Genomic DNA, 15,819 nt, shown 5'->3' with positions numbered 1-15,819 from the left:
GAGAAGATTTGGTTGCGTGATGGGGGTCATGGGGTTCCTGCCCCGAGAGCAGTGCGGGGAATCAACAGCAGTCATAAAGGAATCACAAGACAGGAGTCATTTGCATTTTACACTCACAACTAAATTGGAAATGACTCGGGCTCTGCTCCTGTCTGGACCATCACAATTCATATCAGATATGCTTTTAATTTTTTATACAGCAATTATGGAGAACTGGACCTCCGTGGCTTTGTGTAATTTCCCAAGACTTTGGGATGTGAAAATCATATGCTCCTTTCATGATATAAAAATGACAGAGCTCGGAATTATTCTTTTATGACTTCAGGGAAAACCTCAAATGTTATGAAAGCGCTGCTTCATAAAAACTTATCTCACCTCTTTTCTGTCTTTCTAGAGTTCATGAAAATCTTAACACATTATTGCAAAACTGCTTCTTGCTATGAATAATGCAGCTAAGCGACAGCTCGAAGGTCAGATAGACTCAGAGGCAGAGAGGAAACTGCTCTTGTTCATTTTCTCGAGCACACTGGTCTTTCTGGTGTCACTGACAATAGCATGCCATTCTATAGTTAAAATTACAGACCATATAACAAATGAAAAGCACTGCTGGAGGGATCAGTTGCACAAAAACTACAAATGCAGTTCCGTGTCGCAACATTTCTTATACCATGAAGATAACAGTGAGCGCTAATAACAAAGACAGGTCTCTTAACAAACTTCTGAACAGTACCTGCTCCAGGAGTTTCCTGTATCTCTGCGTGGCTTGCTGGATGAGGTCCCTCACCGTCCATCCCTGCTTGCAAGGCACCACCACACCTGTCTGCCCGAATGTCACCGTCACTTTCATCATAGCACCCTCCACTTCATCCAAGACGCGATCCCTCTGGATGTGGTTGATGAAAAATGATCATAACAAACTGAAAGGTTCTCCGCAAGAAAGACTTGATAACAAGGCAGGGGAGAGAAGGAATGCAAAAAGCAAACAAAAAAAGGTGGGACTGATGATGAGTGCCTTCAACATCCAAATACAACTGGAAGCAGCTTCTTGGAAAGCCACACTAATTTTAAAAGTTGTCCAGACTCAATAGGTCAAAAGTCATTGTGACTGTGATAGCAGTTCTTCCAGCTCCAGCTCTTTCCTCATGCGATGGAAACCATGGTTGTCGCTCCACTGCTCATCCCCTCATCTCTTCTCATCTCCCGTAGCACCTCAGTGGGTCAAAGCAGAAACAGAGTGCCCTTAAAGCACTGCAGCCTTTTCATAATGGAACTAAGCGACAACTGATAAACGAGAAGTGTGTCGTGTCATTTCTCCAACTTGTGGTTCACCTAACTCGTCAGCAGCTAGCTGTCTGTCAGCTAGCTAAAGCTGACTAGCTAAACACTGTAACCTGGCCAGGGTACAGTAACGAGCCGAGGGTAAAAGCTTAGCAGTTTGCTACAACTATTCGTTATCTGCAAGTCTTCCTCCGCTACAACGCGACACTACTTGTTTTAACACGAAACAAAAGTTTGTCCAAACTTCCACATCACACTTAGCAAGCTGCGCTAGCTAACGTTAGCCACCTTAGCTGAACTTTGGAGGGAGGGATGCAGCTCATCATTCCGTAAGTTTTCCCTCTCGGAAGTTTTCTTTTTTTTCCCCCGGGCTGTCGTTTGCATTTACTTCACCACAGGCAAATACGGGAAAGAAGCGGAGGTGTTATTTTCACATTCGGCAGTGAACTGGAGATGAACTGAAACAGGGAACAGACCGCTGCACTGTGTGTTTGGAAAAGTTTTGAGATTCCTTCACTTGCGTCCGCTCCTGACCAGTTCCTGACCAGCTCCTCCACCGCTGGTCGCTGTCACTTTCTTAAAGGGGACGTGCTCCAATTAACGCTGCTCCGTGAGTTGAGCGTTAGTCTCAGCTGGGACTCCCAACAGCCAGTTATAATGGAAAGTGACAGTCGTCTCCATTACCAGTATATACTCACCTGTCATTTCATTAGGTACACAAGTAAAAATGCATTCTCATGTAATACTCCTGTACTAAATCTTAGCTTATGCAGGTTATGGTATTCAGCAATTGTTTAAAATAACTGATGCAACTGTGTTTTAATTTTATATTATTTTTTTTATATTATTAAATGGCTCTTTATTGTAGCATCACACGTTTAATCCAGTTTAATCCAACAAACTACATCCTCCAAAATTATCATCCAGCTGAATTACCAACTTTCTTAAAACAGCCATGAAAGGAATGCACTTATACAGTAACTGTTGAGTCTTAATTTGTGAAGTAGCTGCTGACTAAAACTAAATGAAGTAAAGAGTATAATGTCTGCATCATAGATGTCGAGGAGTCGAAGTAGCATGACAAGAAAAGAATCAAGTAAAGTAAAGTTCCTTGTAAACCGATCAGCCACAACGTTATGACCACTTTCAGGAGAGGCAAATAACACTGACCATCTTGTGACAATATAGTCTTCTGCTGGGAAACTTTTGGACCTGGCATTCATGTGGATGTTACTTGTACCACCCACCTAGACCAGACCAGGCACCCCCACCCCATAGCAATGACACTCCTTGATGGCAGCAGCCATCCCCAGCAGGATGTACTGGGTTACGTTCCACCACCAACATAAATAACAAAAGTCACCTTTTTATACTCATGGTTAGTGAAGTTGCATTCTTTTTCTTATTGGTCTACTTCTGTTGCACAATGCATGTATTAAACAGTTAAACAGTTGTTATGGCAAATGTGTTAACATGCAATTTTTTTGACAGCCGGCATTCTGCTTTGTACTAGCATGTACACTTCAGTTTAAGTCAGGCAATTCCAGGTACAGTATTGTACTGTATTGGTCACTTTCATGGATTATGATAACACTTAATGTAATTATTTGAAATGTGCCTCTCCTGTTCTTTTCATGCAAAAACGAGACAATGTGTCCGCTGTGGGAAAACAAACTCCATTACAAGTTTCCATCTTTTCAGACTTGAAGCATCATTAACTTTCATTTGAAGCTCTGTTTCTGGCTACCCGATGAAGGTTAAAGCCAATGAACCATCTGTATTTATCTTCTTTTAGGCTCCAAAACTGTGAGCTGAAAGATGCTAAAGCACTAACGGGACAAGTAACCCCTAACCCCCTTTTTCTTCTTCCTCTGTGACTTCAAAATATTGATCAGCGAAGTAAAAGTATAGCTTATTTTTAGATATGACATTTTCTCAAAAATGTTTTAGTTTAGATCTTTCGTAATAGAATACATTTTTGCATGTCACAATAGAAGCACTGGTGTTGTTAATGAAATTAATGTAGCTGCTTTGTTTTCAGGGTCCTGGAGTTGATCATGCTGCTACGCTGTAATCATCTATGCTTACTGGAACACTTGAATAGAACTTGAAGAGTCCCTATTATTCGTAACATCTGTGCCTTTTCTAATAACGCAAGTCAAAAGGGTCTGCTGTGAATCAACCCATAGTGTTCTCTTTATTGTCCTGAAAGGTCAATTAAACTCATCTTATGTCTTTTATTTGGTGTATTGTGACTGGATTCTGTTGCTTGAATGGAGTATTCATTGTAAATGGTGCAAAAAATAAGGCAAAATTACTATAATCAAAACACTCTGGGAATAGTGACATTAGAGTTAAGTAAAATATTGCAAGAAAACTAAAACCATAACTCCTGCCACCTTGACTGAAATATAACATAATGTTGTTTTAAATGTTCTTAGTAATATGTGGTGATTAAATAAAACACAGCTCTGGCATACATTAAGTGAGAGTAATTATAATTTCTAATTTCTGGGTATATTTAAAGTCAAAGCCGAAATCCACATTAATATAGCAGACCTTGAAACCATAGCAAGTCCTTGAACATCTTCTAGCGGCCAACACTGGTTCAGCATCATAATGTGAAGCCAGCAAAAAAATACTGTATTTACAAAAGATTTTGGCCTTTCACGATTTGGTACATCTTCAAAGGGAAGCCCCTCCCTCTGAGGAGGAGTTGGGCTTTGTAATTAGCAGCTCAAATGTATTCATGTGTATGTCTGCTAATTGATTTGGGCTAGGTTTAGTTTCTGGGTCACTGAATTCCATTGCTGCTAATGAACCCCCGGGGAGGAGGAGCATTGTGCATGCGTGCATTTTTCTTCTTTCTTACTGTAATGCAAGGTTGAAAGTTGGAAGTACACTTGAATAATCTTCTTGGATCTGAATTTTGAAATGTACAGTTTAAACTGACTGAGAGGTTTATGGGTGAGCGCTTTTATTGTCTTTGTTTATGATAACTGCAGAATACATTACAGATGAATATAGAATTATTCATAGTCACACGCATTAAACATACACTGTTAATTAAAATAAAATTAAACATTAAAGGAGCGAGACTTAATTAGCTCACTTGGATTCTGTTTCATCCAAATGAGTTAGTGTAAAATATTATTTTTACGTTAAGTTTTTTGTCACCATCCATTTAAACTAATACAACGCTGCCCAAAGACCTTTTCATGGAAGTAATTTTACTTGTGTCACATCAATACACTTAATGTAACAATGGCTTAACTCCATTTTAACCGCTTCATCTTCAGGGTCTAAGTATTGTCAAAGCTGGTTTGTTGTTACGCCTATGTTTACATGGAAAACTAGATTAAAATGTGTCTGATGAGAGATTCCATCATAATTGCTGTACACTAAAAAAAAAGATCCAATAAGATACATTTGTTTGCATCCTTCAAAAGATCAGTCATTATAAAACTTATTGGTGGTTTATAACAGCAGAAGAAGACGATGATGACCCGGGCTCCGTTCACCTTTTCAAACTCTCACAGCAGCTGTATACATCGTTTCCACCATGTTTCTGTTCCTCCCAGAAACTCCTTACGCCATCTGATGTTTGCCCTACATTACACCAAACACGCACAGAGAGAATGTACTTATTCCACCCAGAGAGAAGCAACTGGATTGAGTGTTTACATGATAGTTAGGGGGTAATATTTTCCTATTGAATGGGCTAAATCAGGCCAGAATGTTCTGACTGAGGTGGTTGCATGACATCTTTTGTTCTGATTGTTAGTGGAGTTGTGTTTATGCAAACGCAGCCACTGAGATGGCTTACTGTTACACTTAAAGCGAACGGAACCATTGTTAATGTTATTGGTTAGATTTCTGCCATCACTGTGAGTAAGGCCCACGATCTTTGAAAAACAAGCTATCCAAAGGACGTAGCAGATGTTGACAACTACAAGTACCCTGGAAACCAACAAGCATGTGGAAACCATGAAGAGGTCACAAGGAAAGCAGCCATAACCAGATAACTACAAAATGGGAAGAACAAGAGCCGGGGTATCAACACCTACACCCTGCCAGTCATCAGATACCCTGCAGGCATAATGAGCTCTCCAGAGGAAGAGATAGAGGTCACTGATGTCAAGGAAGCTACTCACAATGCACGGAGGCTTTCGGCCCACATCCAACACCTTGACGTTGTGCACTTAGCAGAAGGAAGGAGGCCAAAGACTACTGAGCATGAGTGCTACTATCCGGGATGACACACCAAATATCACCATGGAGTACACCATGGAGATGGACCCTCTGATGAAATGCTTAGGAACATAGAAGATTAGGAACCATCATGGGAGGACAAACCCCTGCTTGGTAACAGAAGTGGATGATATAGAAATCCCAGTGCCTGGAAAAGCCTGGACTGAAAAGACAGAAGCACTAACCATGGCAACACGGAAAATGGCTCAGAGTACAAGCTCAGGTCAGGGTCTACCACACCAAGAGTGACCATAGGTGTAGGCTAGGGCAAAGACACCCCTGAAACTAACCAATACATAACAGCAGAGTGTGCAATGCTAGCAGGTAGGACATTCCATGTATTCAGAGTATGGACTGGATGTCCCCAGGTCAAAGTGGGAGGCACCTTTGAAGGCCGAACTAAGATCTTGCAGGACTTCCAGATACAGACCGACAAACTGGCAATGGCTAACCAACCAGACATTTTAGTGGTTAACAAATAGTATAAGAAGGCCGCAGTGATAGGTGTACCAATCTGAGTGATAGCAATATCAGGAAGAATTGGCTCCAGCAGATTCCAGGAACAACATCTGAGATCTGCTGTTCAAGGTTACAGCTAAGATACTGCACAGAGCCCTCAGGCTCCCAAGCTTGTTGTAGAGTTTGAAGGAAGCAAAGACCACCCAAAACACAGAAAGGAACAGACCAACCCTTCCTGAGTTCTAAGCAGACGCGGAGATTAATAAAAGATTAATGAAACTTAACAACAATGTGTTCAACTACAAGGGCAATGATCAACACAGCAGCACACAAAACAAATGTAACTGGGAAAGTAGCAAATGAAACTTAATGGAATTACATTCACTAACTAACAATTAGGACAAAGCAACAAGCAAAGCAAGAAAAAAAAAAAAAAACATAATTAGCAAAGCCAGCAGCCTACTCTTACAAAGTCGAGGAAGACAAATCCATCAACGTGAGAACGACGATACCTTATAATCAAGAAACAAACCAATTCGAACAAGTGTGAGTAAATAATAATTAGTTACATGCACACTTCACATCAGATGGAAGCTGGAGGAAGCAGCTAACGACAACAATATATAACTACAGCTGTGCAACATTAGGGAAAAACTGAACTGACAAACCTCGGCTTCACATTTTGAAACTGATTCATACATGCACACACTATACACAGTATTTCACTACTCTAAGTAATCTTTTTACCCACTCCCACTATCCACCAGCACAAGATTTTGATTTCATGGTTTATTCAGAGACACACACACACAGTCCATTTTCAAACCTAACCCAGTTGATCCATATGGTTGTTCATTCCCCCTCCTCGCCCCATATGTTAAAGTCCTAACCTCAGCAGTGTTCTGTGTCGTGCCTCCTCCATTATGAACTGTTAAGAACTACAGTGAACACGCTAGGATGTGAATGCTCCCCTGCTGTTGGGCCAGGTGCATCCAGTCCCCGGCAAACAAATCAATGTGGTAGAACATGGTCTGCTTTAAAAAAAAAAAAAAAAAAAAGAGGAAATGAAAGAGCACAGTGGGGGAGATGAGAGCATTATAAGACGCTGGTGCAATGCATGCAGGATGGAAACGCGCACACACACATCAAGGTATATCAAGGTACATACTGGACATGAAAGCACTTGATTATGTGGACGCATCATATTTTTTCCTTTGCTCAGTTTCTCCATCACCCCCTACCACCAAAATAACACTGAATATTAATGTTCATCATCCATCATGTTACTGAATCTTCACAAGCAGCCTCAAATGTATCATCAGAAAGCTTTCAAAGGTGAGGAGGAGTGACTGGCACATCTGGAGTGAGATACAATACACTGTACCACCCACAAACAACAGCTGTAATTTCAAGCCAACCATTTCCCTTAATGTAGATAGAATACACTCCCCTCTTTTGGCTTTGTGCTGCTAGCCATACACGATCTCTCAGAATTCAGCCACTTTTCCCTTTTCACTTATCCTATTTTGATCTGTATTGATCACTGTAGACTGGGAACACCTCACTGGAGCTGCAGTTTGTGGAGAAGCTCTTACCCAGTTGTCCAGCCAACACAATTTGGTCCTTGTCAAAGACGCTCACATCCTTCCATGTGTCAATTTTACATGCTTCGAACACATCAACTTTGAGGTAAACAATGTGATCTTACTGGATAATATCCAACTCACTATGTCATTTTAATGAGATAATCTGTGTGTATGCACTTGATGATAATGTACAAATAGGCAGGATGCAGAAGACTTCTGTGCTGGAGGACAGACACATCTGCAGTCACAAAGCTCCTAAAAAAATTCTACTTTTAAACACAGTTTCTATGTGTTCCTTAAATACTGTTGATCACATGTAGTATGACATGATGCTGAGCTGCGTTTACGGCCTGTTAGGTGTTTCCTTTTTGGAGGCCTACTAGTAAACAAGAGACACTGTAGCTACATACAGTGCATTGTATTGTCTCATCACTACTGGCTGTCTGTCTTATTAAGGGAGGATTATAAAGGAGGATATATATTCAGATATTTCTTTCCAGCAGAATAGTGTAGCAGCATGGATGGTAGATGGAAGACATGGACAAACCTTCTGCGGCGTCATCGATATGATTCTTGAGGAGAAGTTTTTAAGCTCAGTCTGTTGAGTCCATGCATTGCCATCTTGGCTGTGACTCCTGGGTAGTTCAAAAATGGGCAAAGAGTGGAGCATGAGTGGAGATGAGACGGGCCAGGCAACGCCACGGGGAATAGCTTCCATGAATGAGGAAATGACTTCAGACATTATTTATTTATTTATGTTTGCTCCGAAGTTGGGACTTTTGACATGAAGGTCTCACCATGGAGGTCAAGGGGCCATTTGATGTGTACATCTCAAAAGGTGGCTAGACTGTGACTTTAAATTAGACCCTACACTCACACTAAATAAATGTTAATATTGTCTCCTAGATCTGAAAATAAGTTGCTTACCATCATCATGCACCAGCAGCTTTATACAGGGATATTTGTCAGTATCATTTTGACAACCTGTTTTCTGCCCACAAGTGATCATGTAAAACGTGCTAAAACAAAAAAACATTATCAAATAATCTGAATTTAATTTGCCTTAAATTTTCATTTGGACAGCTCAGAGGAGAAGGATGGATTTGGATTTGGTTGCATTTGCACAGTACAGCACATCTACAGTACAGCCCTAAAATCCATTATGGAAACAGGGTGCATTAAATAATGTTAGCCGACAAATGAGTGAACTTAAATTTTTTGTGAAATAAAGAATGCATGTCAAATACTGAAATATCAATATCAGTGTCTTCAATAATGACTTCTTGTCTGAAACATTATTAATTTTCTGTTCACATTACTCTGCTTGCTCTGTGGTGCATTCTAAATCCCCAGCTCTAATCAATAAGTTATATTAACAGTATAAATGCCCTTCCTTGGAGCTCAACATGTTATATGTTACTGAAAGACACTTCCTGCTTCTTACAGTCTGCTGCAAGATGTCTGTGTGTGGGCCGAGGGCACAGATACAGACAGATCGATATTAGAACTTGTCAGCAGGGAGATTTCGATCGGTCCACACACCCCGAAACCCGAGTCCCCCATACACACACATACACACACAAATGGTCAAACCCCATATCCCACTGCACAGTGGAAAGAATAGCATGCTGTCAATAGAGCCTTCCACTACATGCTCTGACACACACACTAGTAATCGTAGCCACATTGATCATCCGGTGTCCCTGCGGAGATCTTCAATGTGTCACATATGTACTAACCTTGCTTCTATCAAGAGCAGAATAAAAACCATTTATAGCATCACTGGGAATCCAGGACATGTGATGGATGGACAAATGGATGGCTGGATGAAATAGTTCTCCCACGAAGTAAACCTGTCTTCTTAACCCGTGACTGGGGAACTAATTAGCTATCTAACCTAAGAGAGTTCTTTTTTTGTTCACTGTGCAGGACAAAATGTGTGTTTGTGAGTGTAAGTTCCAGCAGATAGAAAGGAGACTTTAGCCAAAAAGCAAGTGTGTTGTTCAAAGTCTGTGGCTCATGTGTAGCAGGCTGCTCTTTGGCTCAGTGACAGTCTGCTGTTCCGTCTGCTGACATTGCTGCTCTGTGCAAGATTTGATTGACTGCATCCAAATAAGGTCTCAGTCCAGGCAGATACCACTGAATATTCAGCAGCAGAATATGCATCTCCATGAAAGAAAAACATGTATAAAATTTGGTTGCTTTTCGTTTAACCTCTTTTTTTCTATTTCCATTTCCCTCCTCAAATTAGAACCGATCACAACTGATTTACTGAGCTGGTGTAGTCTGGTGTAGCCCGACTCAGTTCTTATCAGAATATGAGTGTAGCAACACACCATTTTGATTTCATTACGGGGAATGTTTTCAACTTATACAGAGAAGAAAAAAATTACTCTGCAAGCATTTGGATAGTCCTACAACAAGTCAGAGCCATGTCGCTGTAAACACATTCAACGGTATGGCACAGAGATCATTTGTAAGACTATGTTGCTGTTACTCTTCTGTCCATCTGGCACGACAGATCTTCACTGGAGCATAATCAGTTCCCAACAAAGTGACTCCAAACTTTACGCCACAGAACTGTGGGTATGAAGTTGGTCTGCATTCCAGGCTAAAGCAGAGGTTTGTGTTTTTATTAAATTTAATTGGGATTTTGAGATTCTAAAACACACATTTTAGTTCCTTTCACAGTGTTGTTTTTTTGTGAGGCCAACACACAGTCTGATGTACATTTGAAAGAATTTGCAGGTCTCACAAACAGTACGAACAAATTCAAAATTCCTCTGACATGACGAGGCTAGATAAAGGTTAGGCTTTCCCCTGATCTTGTGCACCAAAATAAAAGCTCTGAACCTGATTAAATAACATGAATTTGGTATTGCTAATTAAAGGTCCAGTGTTTAGGATTTACTGACACCTAGTGGTGAGGTTGCCCATTGCGGCCAACTGAATAATATTCTCTTGCCCTTTTCCATGCAAGCATGTAAGAGAAGGTATGGTGGCCACTGCTTCAACATGAAAACGTGATAAATCCTCTTTCCAGCAACATGGCAGACTGGAAGAAGCTCTAGTTCCATGCCCACTACCTTGAACAAACACTGACAACGTCCCAAACACCCTTGCATACCTGCTCACTGCTCAATGTTTGTTCATATACTGTATACATGTGTGTGTAGTAGTATTATAAATACAAGGAAGGATGAATTGAGAACCCTTTTACTTGCCACAAGTAGCCTGGAGTGCAAATGTCCATAATAAGCAACATTCCCATAAATATTTCCTCCATTAGGCTGCCAAAGATGTGAACTGTATTCTAGCTTGGTGTCTGAGAAGCATGCAGAAAGCCAAAACAAAGAGAAAACAAAGTGTGGGCATTTACTTGTACCTCAGTGCACATTTTTCCTTAAAAGAAGGTCATTATCAAAATGACTTAAATTACTTGTATTACCTAATGTTTCAGCTTTGTGAAATCATGAAAATTCCTGAATGTCAAATTAGGTAAATTCCTTTCTTCACTGTTAGAAACAGAAAACAAAACTGCAAAAAAAAAAATTGAATAAATACATCTGAATTTCACACCTATCAGTCTGGTTTGGATAGCAGGTGTTAATTAGACAAGAAAGAGGGAAAATATGACCAAACACCTGTGAAGATGCTCCCGCACACATGAACTGAACACACCTTGCATCTCTTTCTCTCTCTCTGTCGCAAGAACACGCTCACACACACACCTCTGCCTAATAGCTCAATTAACACACTGTCACATCAGAAAATGTGAGCCAACTAAATCCACCTGTCTCCGAGGAGGATAACGAAGCGCGAGGAAGTAATTGATACTATATTCATGGAAAGCTACTTTCAAAACTAATTATGGGTGTATAACAAGCAGAGAATTATTCCGACAGCTCCAGAAACCTATTAGTTTGTGCGGATGGCGGTGTGTGTGTGTGAGTTTTCATGTGTGTATTTTTATCATGTGAATGTGCTCCTTTCACCGCTGATGTCACAGAACAAGGTTGCAATATGACAAGCCCAACTGTGACTGCAGTGGGAAAATACAAATTGGAAAGATGTCTTTACTTCATTTATGCCAGAGACATAGACGTTTAACTTGAAAATTGGATCAGGATTGAATCAAACTGCTTTTTTAAGGCATGTTTGGGGAGAATTTGGCTTCACTGAATGCTTGTGTTTGCATCCAAAGAGCTGCGGGATGATCAAGCACGCGAAAACAGACAGGAAATTACAGCTAGGGTAAAAGAGAAGTGCAAAACTGAGGAAAATAACTCATTCTGCTTTTCTGATCACAAGCAGACTGGCTACATTCAGGGTACACTGTCTTCGTGCAAAGAAAAAACAGATATTCCGAAAGCTTTCAGCAGCTAAATATCAGCGAACAATGTGAAGCTCTACCTACGTATGACATTGTGAATTATCTGAAATGAATTGTGGGAATTAACCCCAATCCATCTAGACTATGCCCTCAGTCAGACCTTGCATCAACATCCGTCCTGGGGAGTCAAGTCACAAGTGGTTAGCTTAAAGTACAGACGTGAACACACCCAGGACGCATTAAAAGGGAATTACCTTTTTTTACAACCTGGACCTTATTTCTGGCATACAATACGATCGTTTACCACCCATATAACTTGGTGTCATTTGGAGTCGTTCGGATGATATTTAGATCCGGTGGAGCGCCGCGTATATCCATATAGTGGGAGTGATTGGGGCACTGAAACACAGCCTCTAAATAATGCATTATCTGCCACGTAACTCGTTCATTTCACCAATATTTTGTTATGATATGCTAGTGCTATTCCCCGTTGAGTCTGGAGTTACCTGTTATCATCATCTGGGGTCTGTAGATTTACCTACTAACCTCTGACCTGGATGATGTTATCTCTGAGCGCCACGCGCACCCACGACGGTCAGCTTGTTTACCTGTAATTTGCTACTACTAGTTTTTTTGCAATATGGCTGAATATTTTTCCGATTCTGAGGATGTGGATGACGACTTTGTTGAAAGGAGGATGTGGATGCAGAGAGAGGGACAGCTGGCCGAAGAACAACAAACCACTGCACGTCTGGGAATAGAAAACAGGTAAGTCTGGACTCAACGGGGAATAGCAGTAGCATAACCAGGGATCGCGTTAACCGAATATTTTCCGTCATTGACCATTTTTTTTTTAAATATGACGGAAAAAATCTGAAGGCCATCCGTCATTTTGACAGATTGCAATTCACACCCCTGACCACTTGGTGGCGAGTGACCTTATTAATTGGCTCTTGTCTCTCATCGCAGTTTGCGTTCCAAACATCACGGAACTTTTGTCGGTGCACGATTTCCTGGTACACCGATTACACTGATGCACATGTCAGAGCTCGGCTAATGTCTATGCGGCTAACCATTGACCATAGACATATATACAATATATATGTATATATGTCTATGTCTATGCAGCTAACAGCTACCAAAATGGAATTTGCATACCACCGAAGCACTTCAACCCTACGGTACCGTCTAAGAGCTGTTTACGCTAGCAGTCCCGTTCCGAGTATGGACAAGACGTGTCGGCAGCCAAAACTTTTTTTTTTTTTTTTACCATTTTAAGTCAATACTGTTTTGAAAAAAGTACTTAAAGTTAATGAAACTTTAATGAAAATTAAATTATATCGAATATGTCTTTAATATCATTTTAAAAAATTAAAGTGACGGGTAAAAATAGATTATGACAGGATTTCTATGGCCTGTCAGTCAAAATAACCGACAACGAAAAAGTCTAGGCTAGCGCAACCTCTGAGAGTAACATAACAAAATATTGGTGAAATGAACGAGTTTCGCGGCAGATAATGCATTATTTAGAGGCTGTGTTGCGATGCCCCAGTCACTCTCACTATATGGATATACTCGTATCTAAATATCGTCCGAATGACTCCAAATGACACCAAAGTTATATGGGTGAGTAAATGATCATATTTTATGCTAGAAATAAGGTCCAGGTTGTAAAAAAAAACAGTAATTTGACTTTAAGGGCGCATTTGACTGATCCGATCTGAGACCCCATTTGAAGGTGGCCTGGATTGCATCTGACCGAATTCCTTTGGTACTGTGAACACACAACGTGTCCTGGGTCACTTTAAAGGCCACCTACTCAAAATGGAGCTCTGCTGTAAGTGTAAGAATGAGTTTTGACTCATTCATTGAGAAAAAAAAACACACAACCACTTTTATGAATGTTCGGCTGAAAAAGAAAAAGCGCAGAAAATGTCCGTTCATGGTTTAAACAGTGGTCGAGATCCGTTAGTGAAATGAGATTCTACAATACCGCGCCCCAAATTATGTTGATGGGATCTGAAGAGCTGGCTGGGGACGCATTTTCTCACCTCTAGTCCCCATTGTGTAAAGTACAGAGTGAAACTCAACAAAGCTGACTACTTGCTACCAAGTGTTTTAGTTGTGTAATCACAGCATAACACACCAACACACAGGTATAAATGCTGTCAAGCAGCAGGTCAACCAGTTGTCTCCTCATCCCAGTATGCTGCTATTTCCACACAAACACACCTGAAACATGGACTATTCCACTCCAAGGGAGAAAAACATATACATTTGCAACAAAATATGACCACAGTCCCAGCCGCAGAATCAATTCATTGTTGGTTTTGCTATTTTCATGGGATTTGTAGATGATAAGAAAAAATGTAATTTCACCAGCCCGCTCCTTTAAATCAATGCACTTGGTTACATCAGCCTTTTCACTGCAATAAGGATTTGATGTGAGCTGATGAATAGGGCAATGGAACGGGGAGCAGTCTGACTCTGAATTGGATTCAGAGGAATTGCAGACCAAAAGACCAGCGGGTTCACGCCCTCTATCTCCCTCCTCACTCTTTTACAAAAAATATGACATTTTCGATGCATGAAGCAATTTAATCTCTCTCTCTCTCCTCTGTGAAAACGCCTGTAAATGAGCGCCTGTGAAATTAAGGAGATCGCCCAGAGATTGGTCAGCGTGTTGATCTCGCTCCCTCTCTCTTTCTCCGGCTCCGTCCTGCCTCCATCTAATACAAAATATAAGATATTATCAATGCATGAAGCAATTTAATCTCTTTCCCTTCGCGCTCTCTCTTATGAAAACGTCTGTAAATGAGTGTCTGTGAAATTAAGTGGGAGAACGGTCTGTTTTCTCTAAGGTCAGCCTCTCTCTCCCCTTCTCTGCCTGCTTCTGTGATCAGTCCATTTGTCAGAGGTCAGCCGTCTTCCCATCTGGGAGCAGCATTTTGCCTGCCAAACATTCCCTATTACCGTATGGAAATTCATTAATTGCAAACCCATAACCACATCATCCTTATACTTTGACCTCTCTTATCCAGGCCCCCTCTTCCCCCATCCACACACACACTATCACACCCTCTGCCCTCATGCTAATGAGAAACAAATAAATAAATAATTGCATATGCAAAACATTTATGTCTGGGGCAAATCCTCAGAGAGGAAAGGGAGAAACAAAGAGATAAGCACATAGAAAGTGAGCAGAAAGAAAGAAAGAAAGAAAGAAAGAAAGAAAGAAAGAAAGAAAGAAAAGACATGTTGAGAAGGGTAAAAAGATTCTGGCTTTTCGGGGCTTAAACAACAAGGCAATGGAAACAAGAGATGATAGCTAACTGACTGACGGCCTGAATAAAATCAAGGTTTTTCAGAAAACAGAATAAGATGCAGGGAAAAACATCCCTTTGTTATGTTAAGCACACCATCTTACTGCTAATGTCTTGGCCTGCTCCATTCATCCCAACATTGTCACTGTGAATAATAGCAGAGATTGACACAGACTCTTGCTTTGGATTAATCCCCAAGCAGTTCAAAGCATTTTTCACTGAATGCAATGCGTTGATGCCCCTAAGCTGGAGGATAATATTTTATATGCACTTCTAGAGATCCACCTACTGTAAATGTGCAAACTCTTAAGCTGTCTTAGAAATGGCACCAATGGCAAAGAATCATTTATTGTGTGGTTCCTGTATGCAAATGATTCGATCCTTTTCAAGTATCAATACAATAGAAAACTGCATCCTTAGGTTCAGGTTCATAGAAATTCCATTTCTATTCGACTAAGTTCCAAAAGAAAATATGTTTCGGATGAAGGGTAATCATAAATATGTTGATACTGAACGTAAGGACAGGTGTCTGGGTGTGAATGATGGTGCGTGGTGTTCCAGCTATGTGCCTTGTATGCCTTCCATCCAA

The 15,819-nt window shown here is 40.7% G+C and overlaps 1 protein-coding gene across 3 annotated transcripts in view; it reads right to left on the bottom strand.

Annotated features, from left to right (window-relative positions):
- pard3bb (par-3 family cell polarity regulator beta b) overlaps positions 1–1,668 on the bottom strand; it is a 250,350-nt gene extending 248,682 nt beyond the window's left edge. For all 3 annotated transcript variants that reach the window (XM_084544176.1, XM_084544174.1, XM_084544175.1), the window contains exon 1: positions 731–1,668. In XM_084544176.1, the coding sequence (XP_084400302.1) occupies positions 731–850 (120 nt within the window). In that variant the 5' untranslated portion in view covers positions 851–1,668. The remainder of the gene's footprint in view (positions 1–730) is intronic.
- Between the last annotated feature and the right edge of the window lie 14,151 nt (positions 1,669–15,819).

The sequence above is a fragment of the Chelon labrosus genome, assembly GCF_963514085.1.
Source record: "Chelon labrosus genome assembly, chromosome: 5".
Taxonomy (NCBI): domain Eukaryota; kingdom Metazoa; phylum Chordata; class Actinopteri; order Mugiliformes; family Mugilidae; genus Chelon; species Chelon labrosus.
The sequence above is the reverse complement of the archived record's forward strand: the minus strand, read 5'-3'. Positions and strand labels throughout refer to the sequence as shown.